At 44.6% G+C, this 19,393-nt stretch overlaps 1 protein-coding gene across 1 annotated transcript; it reads right to left on the bottom strand.

Annotated features, from left to right (window-relative positions):
• Window positions 1-7,085: 7,085 nt before the first annotated feature.
• Window positions 7,086-19,057, bottom strand: enc3 (ectodermal-neural cortex 3). Its single transcript, XM_047587521.1, has 4 exons — window positions 18,770-19,057; window positions 16,544-17,578; window positions 15,666-16,440; window positions 7,086-8,487 (listed from the first exon to the last, which is right to left on the bottom strand). The coding sequence occupies exons 2-3, from the start codon at window positions 17,564-17,566 to the stop codon at window positions 15,694-15,696; spliced, it is 1,770 nt and encodes a 589-aa protein (XP_047443477.1). The 5' UTR covers window positions 17,567-17,578; window positions 18,770-19,057; the 3' UTR covers window positions 7,086-8,487; window positions 15,666-15,693.
• Between the last annotated feature and the right edge of the window lie 336 nt (window positions 19,058-19,393).

The following is a 19,393-nucleotide window of genomic DNA, read 5'->3' as shown; positions in this document are numbered from 1 at the left end:
CTTTTCATAGTTTCCCTGAATACATTCAATTTAAAAGCAACTCTCTCTCTGGTAATCTTTTGCAAAAGTAATACAACCTGATGAAGGGGAGAATTTAAACAGGCTGCCAAACCACAAAGACTCAAATCAAGCTGGACAAAAAGAGTTAAGAATAACAGCATACAGCTTCCTCAGCACATCCTTCTTTCATCTTGGAAGAGTAAAGCGCAGCAGTGCTTTCATTGCTAGTGGAGCTCAGCTCCACGGGGGGGATCTAAACACAGCCTCTCTGATTTAGGAGCTGGAACGGAGCAGTCGCCAGCCTCCCACCAGAGCTGGCAGGGTTGGGTGGCTGTCTGGCCGCTGTTGACGGGGGATGGGGGAGGAGCGGGGGGAGGCGAGTTGGGAAGACGCTGCCAGAAGACCAAAAGGCCACTAACTGCTGCAACGCTAAACACCCGAGAATGACAAAGCCGAGAGGATCTGTGCTCCTGTGTGTTGAGAAAAAGAAATGATTGTAACGTGCAAGTCGGTTTATAAAATCACCCAGAGGCAATGCACTGAAGCACATATCCATAAGGCACTGTCCTCTGTACCTCACTTATCCACTGCTTCACGTTTTTCCACACTTAATGCACCACCCTCTTTGAACCACGTGCCTCAAGACCCTTAACATCTAATGTCATCTACTTGTACCGCTTAATCCTCACTAGGGCCGTAGGGGTTGCTGCTGCCTATCCCTCAGATAGTTGATCAGTTTGGATCTAGTGATTGAAGGCAAAGTCAACACCTTGTGCTGTTCTTCATGTTTTCTTGAGTTGTTCCTAAATTATTTGTATGTGTGTTTCTGTGTCATGCTGCATCCTGCTGGGGATGGCTGCTGCCATCAAGGAGTGTCATTGCTATGGGGTGGGGGTGTCTGGTCTGGTCTAGGTGGGTGGCACATGTCTAAGTATCATCTACATGAATGAATACCAGGTCCAAAAGTTTCCCAGCAGAACGCTGAATTGTCACAAGAGGGTCAGTGTTATGTCGAGACTGTTTGGCAACACAGAGAAATCACGTTTTGGGCGTGCACACGCACGCAAATATTATAAATACACCCACTCCCAAACACATTTTTCTTTTTTTATCCGTGGCTCCTATTTCAGACCATTATGATGTCAATGTTTCTTGGCAGAGAGTTCAAGTGCATTAAGAGGGATAATATGATAATGTGACTCAAGCTGCGAAATGAAAGCTCTGTCATCTACTGTAACCCACACAGGAACCTGTTCCACCACAAAGGAAAGACTCTGCTATTGTTCAAACACAGCAAATCTCTTCCTGCCTTCTCTCCTCCTCCTCCTCCTCATGCTGTATCCTGTATTCTGTTCCCCTTTTAATTATCCTTCCCGTAGCCCCCTGGGAAATGGCATCTGTCAGCCAATTAGAGAGCAGCAATCGGGCCATCGCCTTTTTTTTTTTTTTTTGAAAATAACAACAAACTCCTCTTCAGTTCACTTACAGTCCTGAACAATGCACCCGGAAACAACCGGCTCTCCACTGTAGTCTAATCATAAATCATTCAGTGCTTTGCTTCTTGCTTGCAGTGACCAGACTCTGCTGAGCCTTTCCTTTTAACTGGGAAATCATTTCTATGTATCAAGAGCAGGTTGAGGCTCTTGGGGGAATTTGAGGAATCTGAGATGAGATTCTGGTCACGATGAGGCCGCACGGCACCTACTCCCCTCGTCCAATCCGAGCTGCACTTGTTTGTCTGTCAGTGTGCGTGCATGCATGGGAGTGGGTGCGTGTGTGTTAATACAGCATGTGTCTGCTTCATTAGTTCTGTATAAGCGTCTGCCCTGCGCTATGAATGAGGAGGGAGGATGACACACGTCAGCTCCAGACAGAGACAGATGCCGCTGACACGTCCGAGCATCTCCCTATTGTATTATTCATCCTCGGTGTCACATCTCATCCGAAGTGGTCAGCCAGACAGGACTCAGCAGAAGGGGTTGCCTCAGACACACACACACACACACACACACACACACACACACACACACACACACACACACACACACAAAAGCATGTGGCTTATTTTCATAATTCTGTTTGTAGTGACTTTTTGTGAGGAGGGTTTATTTGCCAGAGGGCAGGTGTACATCTGCCACACTCCAGCTCGGAGGCCTTCCCATCAGGCTGTGGATGAGGCTTTTGAAGTTTGCACCTCTGATAGAAAATAGGCTTTTGATTGCAGAAGCAGGGCTGTTTTGTAGCAGTGTGTGTGCTTGCGTATGCGTGTGTGTGTGTGTGTGTCACCTCAGGCAATATATCAAACCCCTCCATGCCATCCTCAACCTTCAACAACTCCCCCTTTGAGCCTCACTTCAACCCAACTGGGAATTATTCTGTTTTATTAATGAGAGTCAGAGGAAGCAGCAATTATATATTTAACAAAAAAAATCTGTTCAGTTCCTGCTAAAGGACAAAGAGCTGCAGTGTCTTCGTAACAAGGAGGAATAAAAATATATATTTTTATACCACATGAATCCAAGTATGTGTGGCGTGCCTGGAATGTCCGCTGGCTCATCTCTGCTCTGCCCACAGTCTTTGCTCATCAGCTATGGTCAGCTGATGAAGCCTTTGTGCGCTTGTTCTGTGAATGAAACTGTCCTCCTGTTGACTCAGTGACGTGACTGGAGTTCACATGGATATTCACCCGAGCACATATTTCAGTTTCGGTCCTCCACCCTGTGTTTCCAAAGCAGAGGAGAAGAATCCAAAAAATGCCATTTTTCTTCAGAGAGGCATGCATCTACACATTCATTAGAACGTGGGCAGTAATGGAAGAAGCCCTCGAGAAGTCAGCGAGCGATATTTGAAATGTTGAAAGTGCTTGGTTTTCAGAAAAATAAAATCATCCTGATTATCATAAATTATGCAGCCTTTTAATGCAACAATGTTTAATTGGTATTTGGCTGCTCATGAATTTTAAGATGGCATTTTTAGACTTTTCTCTAATATTTGCTATTTAGGAAAATATTAGATAGTTCTACCTCATTATTGTGTAGTTATTTAGTGAAACCATCCAAGAGGTTTAGGGAGCAGCTGTCACTGTGATGTGGAATATGGTAATGTACTTTCCATAAGTACAGCACATCAGTAAATGTAGATAGATAGATAGATAGATAGATAGATAGATAGATAGATAGATAGATAGATAGATAGATAGATAGATAGATAGATAGATAGATAGATAGATCTCTGAGTGTCAACTCTATTGTGCAGCTGTCAGGACCAAAATGCTCCTCTCCTCTCCTCTCCTCTCCTCTCCTCTCCTCTCCTCTCCTCTCCTCTCCTCTCCTCTCCTCTCCTCTCTACTTTTTCCCCCTGCAATTTACCGGGTAATTATTCCATTGTGTAAACAGCTATTACTGTGGCTGAAATCTGGCAAGTCTGAAAGTGCTGTCCCGTCACCATGCTCACATTTCTCTCTCTCTCTGTCAAAGCCACAGGTCCTCACTGCACAGAAACTCAAAATAGCAGAGGTGCAATTAATCTGGCAGCGAGAGAAAGAGAAAAATAAAGAGAGGGTCAAAGGTTGTTCTCTGCAGAAACTGACAACATTTATTATCCACTTTGGACGGGATGTTACACCTGCGTGTCAGCTTATATGTAAACACTTTTTTTACAGAGGTCACAGTTACAGTGATATATCAGTAGGTGTTTCTATTATTTTTTCCTTACATTTAATAACACTTGTACGTGTATGAGAGAGCAGTCATATTGGATTGTGTTAGACTGTACAGGTGTACCTAACAAAGTGTAGTGTCAACTTCACTGCCTAATGAAAACCATGTATCTCAGCCTTTTGTGATTTTGAATGTGAATTAAAAGCAACAGCTGTGAAATGTGCAAAAGCTTAACAGTGGCATGCAAGAAAAAAGTCAAAATCTTGTGTCAAAATTTGCAGTTTTTGGATAATCACTTTGACATGTACCACTTTTGAGGACTACTTCACACTGAAACCAGTGTTAGAGCTCAAGTATTGCATTTTCATCTAATTAAATCATTCAGTTTATGTAATGATACATACCAGTATCTCACTCAGCTACGGTGGAACATTTAATTCCAGACATATAACCCTGTGTATATGTCTCAGTCTGCAGCCAGTGCACGTTTCACACAGGAGCTGCAGGTCTCTTTTCCCTCCTGGTGCTGGTGGGCCTGTCAGCTCTTGAGTGCCCCTCCACACACACACACACACACACACACACACACACACACACACACACACACACACACACACACACCTCCTGCTCAGACAGCAGAAACAAGACAACCCTGGCATTCGCTTCAGTGGTTGGGCCGCCTGTCTGACTGTCTGTCTCACACTCTGTTTACTCCTCATTTGCTTACCCAGTCAGCTCTGAATCCTTAGAGCTGCTGCCAGCAGAGATGCCCACAGCAAGAGAAAGGGGGAAAGAGAAAGAGGTGGGAGACAGGAAGATGTAGAGACACATTTAACACTACCGGCAGCACCAGACACAGAGAAAGAGGACAACATTGTTTGGTAATTATTTATTCTTCAAGGTTGGACAGGCATGAGTTGTTGTTCTTAGAGTTCACATCAATAAAGTCCAAAGAAATGAACTGAGTCTGAACGTGAGACGGAGAGTAGAGGGAGAAGAAGATTGATGTTTGCTTGCTAAGCAACGAGGGACACTTATATAAGAGTGTGAGTGAAGGAGCGATGTCTCCTCTCAGGCAGCATACAGTTTTTATGACAAGGTTCCTGCTGGGATTTTCAATCCTAACCCACAAAAGCAAACGTTGTGCACTGTGCACATCCTCAACTATAAGCTACAAGCACCACATAATTATGAATCAAACTAATCCAGCATAACATTACAACCTCAAGAAACCTATGAGATTTTACAGGTACAGTGGTGTAAGCAGAACACTATTTTGACTTCTCTCAATACAGTATTTTAAATCCAGACATAAATCTGGTCCACATCGATCCACCGGTTTCACTGCGTGGTTTCCTGATCTGGCCTTCAGGGCAACCAGCCCCCCTGGGGAAGGTGAGAGGAGGTCGATTCTGGCCTCATCAAGGCTTCTTTGTGTCTGTCAAAAGCACGCGGAGGGCCCAGCTGGGGGTCTCAGGCCTGCAGACACACGCCGATATTTGGGTGGAGAGGCAGAGTGCAACGTCCCTGTCCGTTCCACCTCGCTGCCTCCATTCTTATGTGCTCACAAGAAGCTGCAACAGCTCATCCCCCACTGTACACGAACACAGACACACATGAAGGATGAACTGAAATCCACACACACCACACACTCACAGGCACAATGACCCCACATATCTTCCAACTGTTCTGGCAGTTTGCCCCTCCTTTTTTTGTTTTATTTCATGGCCTCTGATCTTCTTTTGTCTCCAACAGACTTTAATTTGTCTATTTATTTGCAGAGGTTTAATTGTGTTGTCGGCACAATCTGTTTGAAATTTCTCGGTTTGCACATTTTGCATCACAATGGGAGCCATTAACGGAGCGGCTCGTCCCGCTGTCCAGTGCCAGGGCTCCTTTTCAGAGAGGGGCGTCTCATCTTTTTATGTATGTTTGCTTTGTATTTAAAAATCCATAAATTAACCTTTTGATGAAACCCGTGGCCATGCTGGACCACCGCGTCCACATGCTTGACTGGACATGCTCTGTTACTGGCATGATGTCATGGCTGCAGAGGGCGATTTTTTGGAGCCGCTTTTGTTTACGTCCAATTAACCGAGCGCTTTGAAGTTTTTTCGGCGGTGCTTGAAAAGATATAACAATGCGGCTGCATTATGTCACTGGTTTTAGAGCTTCATGTAATTTGGTACACAAATAATATCACTTCAAGGGACATCAGTTGGTGTTCAGTCTTTTGAGTGGAATAATTTCTCTTTGTAGGCATCTAGATCATTGCATCTCGTCTTTAAATATTCATAATTTGATGTTTAATGTTTGCAAAAATGCCATAATTGCAAAAACACAAACGGCTGAATCCTTTGTGTCTTTTCAGCATTTTATTTCTCTCACACCCACTCATAAGTCTTCTTATTCAAACACCCTCAAGGTAACGCGTTCCATCTTCTCAGGAAAATGTAATAAAAGCTGAAATAAGGGACAGCCTTAAAGTTGTGTGACATTTTGCAAGTGTTAATTTTCAGTCCTACCACAAAGGCCAGCTGCAGGTGTTAGTGTTCCCACTGTCTGCAGCCGACTGGGAGAGACAAAGAAGGCTGCAAGTCTTAGTGAAAGATTATTTTTCTACTGTTCTGTTTCATTCATCAGCTTTGCTTCCAAAACAAACAAACAAACAAACCCCGTCCTAAAACTGACTGATGAAATGTGTCCATTGACAGAGGAGGTTCTTTGGGTTAATTTTGTACGTTATAAATGGGTATATTAGGGTATATTTATAGTCTCTAGTTTATTGAAGCGTTTCTTGAACCTCAAACCTTCATAAGAATTTTTAAAGCTTCTGCTGCCAGATCTTCTGAGAAACGTCCAAGAGATCAGTAAGCTTAGAGCAGAACAGAGAGGGAAAAGAACTTGAAGTGTTTCTGATGTCTTCGTATTGGCGATGGATGTTTCACAGCAGTGATTTCTCTGTAGCTCCATCGCAAGCAACCTCAAACACGTAGACAGCACATTCTGCATCGCCTCCAACAACCTGAAACCTCTTCCCACTCAACATCATTTTGTCACATTAACAGCGTGAGAGGTGTGGGGGAGCATGGTCTGACTATCTGCGAGCAACCGCACCAGCGCGTTATTCAAAACGTGGGGCTTCCACATCTTACATGACGAGAGAGGCTGTTAATGTGTGAAATTACTAAGAACTTGGGATTTAAAGTATTAACCGGGATCTCATTGAACCTTCAGCGCACACAGACAGCAGGAAGGAGATGGGTGTTCCTGGTAAATACCAAAACTGCTGCTAACATGCATTTGGAAACTATTTGAAGCATGTTAAGTACCTGTGTGATTATACAGCAGGCCACGCTGAGGAGGAAAAAAAAAAAACGCTGAATTCCAGACCTTCTCTGGAAATCAAGAGGACAAACAAGGGAATGTGTTTTTCACCAAGATGACATTTACTGACGTGGAACAAGAAGTAACAGATGGAGAATCAGTGTATCTGATGTCTACGGTGATATACTGGGAGACTTGCACAAGAATAAATGAAACGTCAAATGACAAGCGACTTGGTTATTTGCTACAAAAAGGCTTTGATTATTCACACTACCCAGGCTGGGCTAAGATACAAAATTAAGACCATGAAGTTTTCTTTGTACAGACTGTGCAAATCAAAGGCTTCTACGAGTTAATTACAGAGCAAATATACAAACTATACACACAAAAAAGACTTCAACTAAAGAGATTTAAAAATGACATGAAATTAAAAGTTACAAATCTCACTACTTGGAAAACAATTATCTTATTTAAATCCTCACCACCACTAAGGTTAGCTAGTAAGGTTTTGGCAACGTGTATGTTTTCAATATGACCACTGCTATTAAGCATAATCATACTTTTTTACTTGGAACATTTACTAAAAATGAAAGAGAGTTCTGTAAAATAGTTTGTCACAAAAATAGTACATTCACAGAAAACAAAACAAAAAACATTTTCAGAACAGACAACAATGATGTAACCCTTCTTTCAACAAGTACAGGCAAAAATATACACAACCCTGAGACACAAAAACACAAAAATATGACAGAAACCATAGTGTGAAATAACATCTCCAACAGAAGAGTGTCTCCTTCAGCCTTGATGGAACACACTCTCTCTTGTATTTTTAGCCGAGGAGGAAGATGCAAATTTAGCTCACCAAAATTGAGGGAAGCCCAAGTCCAAAAGTCTATAAATACAGACCGGAAGATAGTTGCTGTGCACAAAATCATACACTTCCCCGAATGTCTTCTCTCCTTCTCCACACGCCTGGCATGTGAAAGGCCTGATTCAGTCCAAAGAACCGACACCTGAGTAAACGCCCAGTGTCAGGAGGGGAGAGAAACCACCACAACAGCCGACAGCTTCACTTTACGTTCACTGTAGAACACCACGTCACTTCAACTGGTAATGTGCTGCTGACACGGCGGGCTGAGTCTGTGGAGCAGTGCAGGGATGGAACAGTAGCTTATTTAGCCAAGGAGGTGGAAAGAGGGAAGCTTGCAGAGGTGGCTGTGATGTTCTACTGAGGCCATTATGAGGTCCCTGCTGTATACATGGCAACGAGTCAGACTTGGGGGACCACATGGGAAAGTTACACAAGAAGTACGAGTAAACAGATCAGGTGGAAAGAGGCCGCAGACTCCCAGTCTCTGGGCTGTTTCCAGGCCTTCGCTCCTCTGCGGCTGAAGATAATGTGAATCGGGCTGGATGGAGCCCGAGAATACACAAACCCCTTCCTCTTCCTCCGAGCCAGTGAAGGGAGACACATGCCTGCATACCAGACGCCACGGCTCATCTGGGGGGAGAGACAGAGAGGGAGATTAACGTTCAAGCTCCTGTGAGCGTCCTGTGTACAGGAACCAAGTGTGTGAATGCCGCCCGCATGACCAGAGAGGGTGGCCGGGACGTTTCCAGAGAACGGATAGGAACGCAGAGGCTTCAGTCCCCCAGGCTACACATCAGCTTATCACCATGCCATTTTATCAGGCTTATCCACATGGCATTAATAATGTCAAGACAGGGCATTGTTTAACCAAATTCCTCCTGGCATGTAGGTTTAAGCCGCTCAAGTCATATGTCGCTGGGTAATAAATATCTGTGGGTGGCAGTGACAGTGAAAATAAGCATTATGAAACCCATATTCCAAAAGGATTTGCTCGTCTGCTTCATCCAGATAGAATTCATTGGTTTTAGCATTCCTGCATCTGAAATCCACATTTTTTACTACAAACACTGAAATGAATTCTTTGGAATCTGTCGCCTTTAGCCCTCTCTGCAGCCTCAGGTAACTCTGTGTAGAATTTTCCTCGCCTGCGATTACAAAGAAATGTTCCACTGGATATTTGCAGGGGTTGGACAGAAACCTGAAAGGGATGTTTACCTCCGATTTGCATATTTGTGCAGATAACTCTGCCCTGCTCTCTGCTACGAGGAAGGAGAGTTAACATTCAGGCTCTGCTGGGAGTTTGTTTGGATAACCTAATGAGCCTTCATTTCCAGGACTGACAAAGCCTGCAGACACTACAGTAGCAAGCCTTCACTGATTCGTTACTGTTATGAATACTTAGGCTGAAGAGTGACAGCATGACATAGAGTACTACCAGTACAAAGAGGTGACAAGGGGTTACCAAAGGGCTTAGATTACAAGCAGTACAGTATCATTCATTTTTATTTATTATATCAGAAAGTTAAATTAAAATCATGTCATCCTATACATTTAGGAACGAGGACTAATAATACAAATATATACATTTTTAATACTTAAAAAAAAGAAAATGCAGAAAGATATTTGGATTTGTTAAAAGTAATTGTGTGACATACGTTTGCTCATTGTTGTCAGTTATTTGTTGGGTGAGCCTAGTCTTTCAGGTGTGTCCTGCACTGTTGGGACTAGTTGGACAACTGTTAACAGCTTTTGAGTTAATTCAGCATGTTGAATCAGCAACGAACGAAACACACTGAGAGACACCTCTCCAAACGGATGTTCACTTGGAAGAACCGGAGACCAGAGACCAGAAGTGGTGTAAGTAAATGGAAGAAGTTCAAAAAGGCACCCTCAGAAGGCTCTTCTAGTTTTTCAACAGTTTTGTATTTCTTCCTAGCCTCCTTATTAACAGTAGCTCTCTTGTGTTTCCTTTCTGAATAACAAATACAGACTATTGCCACCTGTTATTGAGAAGAGTCATTCTTTCACACAGACTCAGAACCACAGACTGAACAAAGATGGATGACGGCTCCTCAAAAGTGAAGCCAAAGCTGGTAGAGCGCCCCCTAAGCTCCACCCGCTCTATATTAGTGAATGGGACTTGGACAAAACTACAACACTGAAATACACAACCATGTTTTTTCCCCAGGGAAGGTTTCTGTCATTTTAGGTAGTTAATATAATGTTGATGCTCAAGTGACAATTGTTTGGATCAGTTTGGTTTTAGTAAGTTATTTGACACTATAGAAACTATAGAAACAGCATGTGACACGATGACTCCCAGACATATCTACCAGTTTCCACGCTAACCGCTCTGTAAATCTGTTATGGATGTCGTGGTTCTACCTAGCTCTACTCTCAGACTGTACAGACTCTGTCTCCAAATTTGCAAGATGGTGCCGCCTGAATCACCAGGAAAAATAGCATCAGTTTGGCAAGAAACGCAAGAAACTGGGGACTCATTGTACATATTTAAACAGTCTATGCACAGAAGTTATGTGTCAGCTGGCTGCCATCTCTGCAATGTGCTCAAATGCAAGTTGAACATCCCAACACATGTGATTGTACCAGATTGGTACCACATACACAGCGTTGTTCTGTGTTTGATAGGAAGTGTTTAAAAAGATGCAAAAAAAATAAATAAATAAAATAAAATAAAATAAAAAGATGCAGAACATTCCATTGTGGAACAAACAAAGTTAGATCGTGTTGTTCAAATGTAGCCATTGATTGACACTGAAATACACAAGGTTATGTGCAGTCATTATCACTAGATCCATCAAAGCACCCACCCGGTCCCACATGATCAGACTTCAGCTCCCTCAGCCACAACAGGGATCCTGTTGTCACCAGGAAGGAGCTCCACAGTCCCTTCATTATTACCTGTCACGTCAAGGTCGGTCATATTCAACACAGAGCTGAGCTGGTTACAGCGCTCACCTTTCACCTGTATTTCAAACTTAATTTATTTGAATGCACTTGAGTCACTCCGATTTGAATTCAGACATTATGCTGGAATGCAAATGGTTGAACAAAATAAGCAAATTCACCTTCACCTAATGCCTCAACCAGGAATTATCCAGATGAACACTCTGTGTGTGTCTGCAGCAGCCATGCTGTGTTGATGTGAGGGAAACGGGCAGTCTGTGTGTCCTTCACAAAAAGAAACAGATGGGCTGGGACTATGTGAAGTGAGTGGTCCGATGCTCTGAGGTTTAAGCAAAAATAAAAGAAAATAATAAGCGTTGTCCAGTTCAACACTCCTGGAGACCAGGTCACATTTATGAATGAATGACCCCTGTGACACATCATTCGTCCTTTTTTTTTTTTTTTTTTAGCGGTACTGAAACTAAAAACAACATCTGCGTCTTCTAGGAGCCCAATTACCCGAACCAAAGCTGAGCCCCTTTCTTTATCCGTCCCTTGTGTGCAACACGGCCTGTGCCATGTTTACTAATGACCATCTAGAATTCCACTGTATTGACCACCGTACAAATCACAGTCACTTCATTTACATGAGTCCGCATTGTTTCTGGGGACGCTTGAAGGAGTCCAGGACGAGCTCAGAGTCGTCTCTTGATGAATCCTTGCAAAGACTCTCAGCTGAGGACCGGAACAAAGAGCATCACTCTGAGTGAATAAGTCCCGCTTCAGTACTACTTCAGCAACTGTTATGTAATTCAGATTAATTACCGGTCAGACACACTGTGTCCTGCCCCAGCTGGCTTTCTGAAGAGGCCCCTGTAACTGTATGACAGCTCGTCCCTTTTTAAGAGAGTAATCAAATTAGTCTGGGTGATTATTTGGCCATTTTAAGCAACGTCTTCCCTTTCCCTTTTTTGTTACTCTCAGCATGGAGAGAAAAGACCAATAGAAACTCCATTAGGTTTATGTAAATTTTTGGCGGCCGTGCTGAGGGCTGTAATGTGGCAGATTGATTACTCAAGGGACCGGAGACGAAGTGTGCGTGCACGTGCTACCTCCAACTGTAGATGTGTGCGTCAGAGCGAAGGACGGGGGAGACGTTGTTGTACACAGATGCCACAATAAAAGCCTCATTCAGCTTGTGTTCCTGGTGGCCCTCACAGCCAGACATTAATAAAACATTAGTATTGAGTGACTGGGGGCCTCCGCACTCCTCCTCCATGATCCCACCGTGACCTTTCCATTTTACAGCAGCTGTCGGAGGGGGGGGGGTCCACCAAGGAGTGTCTCTGTGGCCCCTGACCTCTCCAGGTGTACCCCATCACACAGAGCCATGCCCACCTCGTAAGAGCTGCCGCTGAAGCCGTTAAAAAAGGAGAATGCTGCTTGTGTCTGTGATTCTTTGGAAGGGGAAAGGGGTGGAGAGCAGCGAGGGAGAGCTGGGGTGGGGGCATTTCATGGCCGTTGTGGTTCAGCAGTTTAAAGGAGAAAGATAGACTGGGTTCATCTTATGCAGGGATCTCTGATTACACCCCGTCTGCCTGATGTCTGGTACCAACGACTGGCACCACTAGACACTACTCTGCCTACCAGTTCCAAAACGTAACCTGACCGCACTGTTTAAACTCTTCCTGGTAACTGGAAAGACACGGGAAAGAATCAACAAAATTACGCGTGTTTAGTTCTGCCTAAGTTAAGCCAGTTTGAGAAAGTTAAAAAGCCATTTTCTCCCGTCTGGACCGTAACAAACACAAACCATAATGCTATAACATTCACAAATGCTTTTCCATCAACAGCGGGTTCTGGCTTGGCCCTGGAGTCTGCGGTCAGTCACATCTGGTGGAAATGCACGGGGCAGTGACAAGCTACACTAGGTGGTGACAAAAAAACAGAACGGCTGGTAATCCCATACAGGCGACGCAAACAGCCAGGAGAGGCCCGAAGCACAAGGCAACATTACCAAATCTTTACTAATGGGAATGCAGACCACACCTTCATTCCTCCCAAATTAGAGCGAGGATGGTTGGCCTTTTAAAGGACCAGCAATGCCAGCAATGTGACTGCCTCTGTGTGTGAGAGAGAGAGGGTAGCAGGAGTGGAAAATGAATGGTTTTACAACTGCGCAAAAACTCACAATACTACCAGTGAATACTTGAACAGCTGACTGGTGGTTTTCAGCAACAACACCACCAAAGGGGAAAGGGACACATACACACAGGGTCACTTGCGCACACTCCAAGTATTTTTCTCTCTAACCCCCGCTGAAAGCCTCGGGAGCGATGTATTTTTAGCCAGGCGTTAGGCTCGGCTGCCAAACGGTGTAAAATATAGCTTTGCTTCTTCTGGTCTTACTAGTTTTCTGCTTTATCTCCTCCTCCGTGTGTGTGTGTGTGTGTGTGTGTGTTTGTGTGTTCTGTGACACTCTGTTGTTCCTACATTTCTGCCTCTTCACTCCTCCTCTCAGCCCTCCCTGTCCAGGGTGAGACTGAGTTGTAAGCATCAGCTTAACAAGCTAGAAACCTGAGCTTTTTCCATCTCGGCTGTAATTAAACATAAAGGCAGTCAGCAGCAGAAGCAGCAGGATGGTGGCTACCGTAACTGCGAGAGTTCATAAGGATGCGGTGCCTTGATGTTTCATAGTCAGCCTGTCTGTCTCCATCCTGGCACGAAAAACCCATGACTACAGCGCGGATACAGCGGCCCTTACCAGCAGCCTCATAATGCTAAAGCCCCCAGCTCCATCATCTCCAGCTGTTTACTGTACACACATAAGCCCTGCGCTTCTCACTTGCTCCAGCTCAGCTTTACTTTCAAACTCCTTGGCAGCAGAATAAGGAGCTTGTTTGAAGTAGCTTTTCTGTATATTCTCGAAAGAGAGGGATTTACCCAAGCTGCATCGGAATCAGTTTGAACAGAAAATGACCAAATATGAAGTACTAATAATAATACATAAAAACATTTATTTAAGTATTCTATTTGCAGTAAAACTCGTAGGACTTCCGTCTTACTTAAGCGGAAATCCAACTGCTCAGGGGACATTTTCATACTGTGCTCATCTATTTACGATCATCTCTGGCTAGAGTTGTGGAAAACAAAGATTTGGCAAACAACAGCAGGCCCGTCTACTTTAAAGATACATTTTCTCCACTGTGCTTCTTGGAGAGAGCTACATGACCTGATCTGAATTGTAAATATGAAGCTGGAGCCAGGGGGACAGTGAGCTTGGCATAATGGCTGGAAACAGGTGGAAAACAGCCAGTCTGGTGGGTTTTGTTGCACTTCTTCGTTTGATAGACACTTTTGTCCAGAACAATATGCAAATGAGGTACATTTCAATTCCTTTTGTTAGCTTTTTTAAAGAAAAAAATCCCTTCTTTCATTTCTACTCTTTGCTTCAAGCTAAACTAACTGGCTGTAATGTCAGTATGGCCCAAGACCATTATTACTTTACATGAGGAGATTTATTTTCCTTCATGACAGACAAGAGCTTTTCAGCAAATAAGCCAAATTAAGCCACTGAGCCTGCTGCACAAACTGCTACATTAGGACAATCCAGTCCTTTGTCAAAGCTAAACGTAATAAAACCCTGCCTTGTTTCATCACTCCAATAAAGACACAACCACGAAACCCACCAATAAAAAGATGAAGTAGTGTGTGCGTTTAAATTTCAAATCCAATGACTACTGCAGAGCTGAATTGTTTTCCATTGATTGCAGGAGTACTAAAATAAGATCAGAGGACGAGCTTCGCGTCATGAAATGTAAAACCAGCTCCATCTCCACGGGGCACATGTAAAAACAACCTACAACGCTGCAAAATGTCACCGTGTTTCCTCCTTCCATTTCAGGTAGTAACCCCCCGCTTGGTCTCCCTGTACACAAAGTGCGAACGCCTCAGGAAAAACGTATCATCGTTATCTCAAATAAAACTGTGAAAACTGCCACCTGTCTTTCCCTCGGGCAGACTGGCAAGTGTAGCAATTCTTCTGTGGCATGTTACATTTAAGTCAGTCATATATTCAGACCCTTCCCTCAATTTTTCTCCCCAGTTGCTCCATTCCTGAATTCCTAATGACATTACCCAACTGACTTACTTTGAGCCGATCCGGCCACTCTGGCTCCTGTCAGCTCATACAGGACTTTACTTTACTTTATCACTGGATAATGTATATTTTAATAGGGAGTTGTATAAAGAAGGGTAGAAAGTTCCTCTTTTACAATCATGTAGTGTTAAGTTATTAAGCCTTGTACTTGATGGCTGCAAAAGCTAATAAAAGCTATGGTCCCGATCTTATCTAAAACACACCGAAAGTGACACTGCGTGTCAAACCTCCTTTTAGAACTTAGAACTGCTTTAGGGGACTGACTCATGATATGGAGTCTGTTAGCAATGGCCCTGCAGAGCACCCTGCTCACCTGCTTTTCTGGAACTACAAGCACAGACCTGAACGCTGCCTCTCCACCTCGCTCCTGTCAGTGACAGAGGTCTCGTCTTGTTGCTCTTGCTCTGTAATTATCAGCACCACTGACATTCCTCCTGCTCTCTAAAGCTGGACTCTGCTGTGTTTATCCAACACCCAGCCGTCACACCAGCTAGATAATGTTTAACCACCGTTACCACTAGCAACCTGGAAAACAGAGAGGGGCTTTAAACTGGCCTCTGAAGTCAAATTCACCTGGGGGTGTTAACTATGTAACAGTGTGGTTTGAGATAATTTAAGATCTTCGTGTTTCTATAGAGTTAGCTCCTATATATTATCTGAGAGTATAAGGGACACTATGAATACCACACATAATTGCCATCTTGTTTGTTTGCGTTAGCTTCAAGAAGCTACAATTACTCACCGACAAACTTCACAGAGTCAGGGTGTCTCTACGCAGGGAGGTACTTCCATGTGCTGACGAAGGCAGTAGGAATGAGTGAGTAGGGTACACTGGTCACACTGTCCCAGGAGTCTGACGATGGGTCATAACAGTCTAGTGTCTTACACCTCTGCGCCCCAAAGTACCCTCCGACCACATATAGTCTGTTTCCAGATGCCACTGCATGACAGCTGATCCGCTTGGCTGTCACGTCACCAAACTTTGACCACTGGTAAGTCTCGCTGTTGAACCGATACGCAGAGCTGGCAGAGAATTCTGTGTCGCCACCAATCACAACGACGTGGTTCCCAACCACTGCTGCTGCCGTGTACCGCCACAGCTGTGGACAAGCGGCCGGTACCGACCACCGATTCTGACAGGGGTCAAAGCACTGCACCTTGGGATACTTGTCTCTGTTCACGCTGGTTCCCCCAAAGGCAAAGAGTTTGTTTTTGGCGCCCACAACGGCAGCATTGCTCACACCTTCTCGGAGCGGAGCCACCAGGGTCCATTTATTGGTTTGAGGGTCGTACTGTTCCACTTGTTTGAGAGACACAGACGGAGAGGCAGGGAATGATCCGGCCAGAGAAGTGTGTCCTCCCACTACATACAGCATGTGGTCGAGCTCTGCAGAGCCGTGTCCAAATCTGGCCACCAACATCTGCGCCGCTTTGGACCACTCGTCATGTAAAGTGTCGTAGACCCAGACATCTTTGGAGGCTCCGTTCTCAGAGCCACGTCCTCCAGTAACATAAACCTGAGAAACGGGAAGAGAAATCACAATGTGAATGTGTACATCCTCAAGCCTATATTTAAAAAAAAAAAAAAAAAAAATGCTGAAGTATAAACCACACACATACCTTACAACCAATAGCACAGGCACTGCACTCTTTCCTAGGGCTGGGGATGTCTGTTTTCGGGGTGATCTCCTTGGTCTTGTTATCGATCATGTAGACTTTATCACACATGAAGGTCTGCCCTCCCAGCAGCAGCAGGGCTTGGCTGACTTTCCTTGGCCTTGCACAGAACCCCGTGACGATCCCATCATTCTGGAGGATCCTCATCTTACAACTTACGGCGTCTTCAACGATCTCCCGGCCCACCTTGTGGCACATCACCAGCTCCTCTGAAGCAACGTTCTTGAGGAGGTATGATTCAGGCAGCAGAGCCAGACGGACGCAGCGCAGCAGTTCGGGCAGCTCGCTGTGCCTCCGCTCCATGTCCGCTTTCACCCAGTCGATAACGGCCTCGTACACCAGACTCTCATCCTCCACCTCCAGCTCCTCGCTGAGGATCAACTCTTGGACTTTGTCTCTGGGCAAGCTGAGGAAGTCTTCGGTCCTGAAGAGAGTCGCAAAGTTTGCCAGGCACATCCTCCACGACAGCTCGTACAGTCTGTGGCACTGGTGGGCGTCCGACAGCAGCATCATCCCCAGACAGTTGGACTGGTGGAGGTTCTTTTCTAGAAACTCTGCTGCAGCGTCCCTGATGTCGTGAAACTGGAGCATGTCCCCTGCCTCCAGGAGCGACTCTGCGTTTTCCTCGTTGATGATGACTCTGGCTGAATAGGCGTAGTCCAGCAAGAGCTCCAGCACCTCCGGGTGGAGAGAGTCGTGGAAGTTGACGTCGTTATCGTGGCTCTCCCTTAGCCCGCCGCTGAACATGGCCTCAAAGTAGCGGCTGCAGGAGGCCAGGACGGCCCGGTGGCAGGGGAAGGAGCGGTTGCCGGCCTTCAGCACGACATCCGTGAAGACTTTTCGCTTGCGCAGCAGATTGAGTTGAGTCAACAGGCTGTCGGCATGCGAAGTCTTGTGGAATAGTTGGATGTTCATGGAGCCAGAACTAGAGCGAGATTTTCTGTTCTCGTGGCTGCTGACCGACATCTTGACTTTGACCTGGAGCAGAAATACAAAAAAAAAATAGAAGTGTGAAGAGCTGCTCCTTTAAACGGATTCAACTGCTTATGCTGTGTGTTTTTATTTAAAATAATCTCTTGAGGTAAACACTATCATAAACACTCCTCCTATTTCACGATTAAACGAAAACCATACCAGCGGCTGATGAATGGGCCACTCAGAAATAAAACAGCCATATCAGTGTTCTGGCGTACAGCGGAAATGTACTTTAGACTTTGTTGAGATGAAAGCGGATCAGATAAGGAACACTCCCACTGAAAAACCTGTGTGCACACCGTGTCCCACACAGATTTACACTGCAAACTCTATAAAAAAGGACATCACGGTCAAAAGCCGTGAGAAACCACCAGCTGCATTAAGCGCTCAACGGACAACCATCTGTAATAAATGTCAGGTAAGGAAGCAGCACCTGGGTGTGTTGTCCTACATCACAAGTCTTTCCACCCCTATCAACATTTCAGGGCTGTGAGTCACCTTCAGCCACAGAGGGAGCCAGTACATTTCTGCCAGCTTGTTCCGTTTCCCAGCTGGCTCACATACAAGATGGTGCCAAAGGCGAAGCTTTCAAGACCGCATATGATGTGACACCTCAGATCAGCTCCTTGGGGAGAAAATTATGCGAGCAGGGCGCAACAGATGAAAAATAAATAAATAAATAAATAAAAATATTCTCTCGATCATCTGTAGTAGATTAAGACAGCCACTGCACTGGGTGGGAGGTTATAATAATACAATGGAAATATAATATACAACACGTACAACGCCGCTGTAGTTTGCAGCAATCATGGCGTGGCTCTTGGTTGACAAAGACTTCGCGCAACTTCAAAACAACCAAATAAATATCTTTCGCTCAAAAGCCCCCTTTGTTTCAAAGCAGATAAATTTGAGTCGGCTATTGAATCTCACCGAGACAGCCACTGTGGACTTCCGCGGAGGGACTCAGCGTGAAATCCAATTCGTTTTGTGCAGTAAATGTGAAACTCTGGTCAGCACTCCAGCATGCGCTCAACTTTCAACCCAAGTTAGCAGCGGTCCAAACATCCAGACTGCTAACAACAACCATCAAAAGACCCCGTGTCAAACACATGGAAGCTAATCTCACATATCGGAAGTTAATTTACACAAACTCCGCAATCCATACTTTAGTCGGATACCGCGTCCAACGCTTACCTTTGTAGGAGCAGATCCGGATTCCTTTATGTCGGTTGCAACTTGCTCCGTCGTCGATTTGTTTGAAGTTGGAGGAAAAAACTTACACGAATGTAAGGCCCGATTTTAAAACCGCATCACGTCCTAAACCGGTGGGAGTCATCTGAGCCATCTGTCGCCAACTTTTGGCTCGTACGCGCGAATGAAACAGTGTAAAAAGAAGTTAGTAGCTCGGTGAGCCCTTTGTAGCCACACAGTCTGCGGGAGAGCAACGAGCCGAGCGGAGAGAAAGAGACGGGAATCAGGCTCCTCCCACTCCTGCTGCTGCTGGCCAATCACACAGAGCCTCGCTTTAGTCTCCTTTTAAACATGGCTCAATAATTGTGTTATTGTCTGGATAACGAAAAAAGAAAGAAAAAAAGAATAGAAAAAAAAAACACCTGTCACTGTGTGGTTCACCTGCACACTAGTTCAGAAAATCTCTAGCAGGTCTGCACTAGTGCCAGTACATTCTTTCTTCCTCTTTGTTTTTAGTTTATTACATCAAGACAAAATAAAGTTGTTTACATAAATGTATTAAGATTTTTTTTTTTTTTTTTTTTTTTTTTTTTTTTTTTTTTACAAAAGTGATCAAATATACAATGC

The sequence above is a fragment of the Mugil cephalus genome, chromosome 6 (assembly GCF_022458985.1).
Source record: "Mugil cephalus isolate CIBA_MC_2020 chromosome 6, CIBA_Mcephalus_1.1, whole genome shotgun sequence".
Lineage (NCBI taxonomy): Eukaryota > Metazoa > Chordata > Actinopteri > Mugiliformes > Mugilidae > Mugil > Mugil cephalus.
The sequence above is the reverse complement of the archived record's forward strand: the minus strand, read 5'-3'. Positions and strand labels throughout refer to the sequence as shown.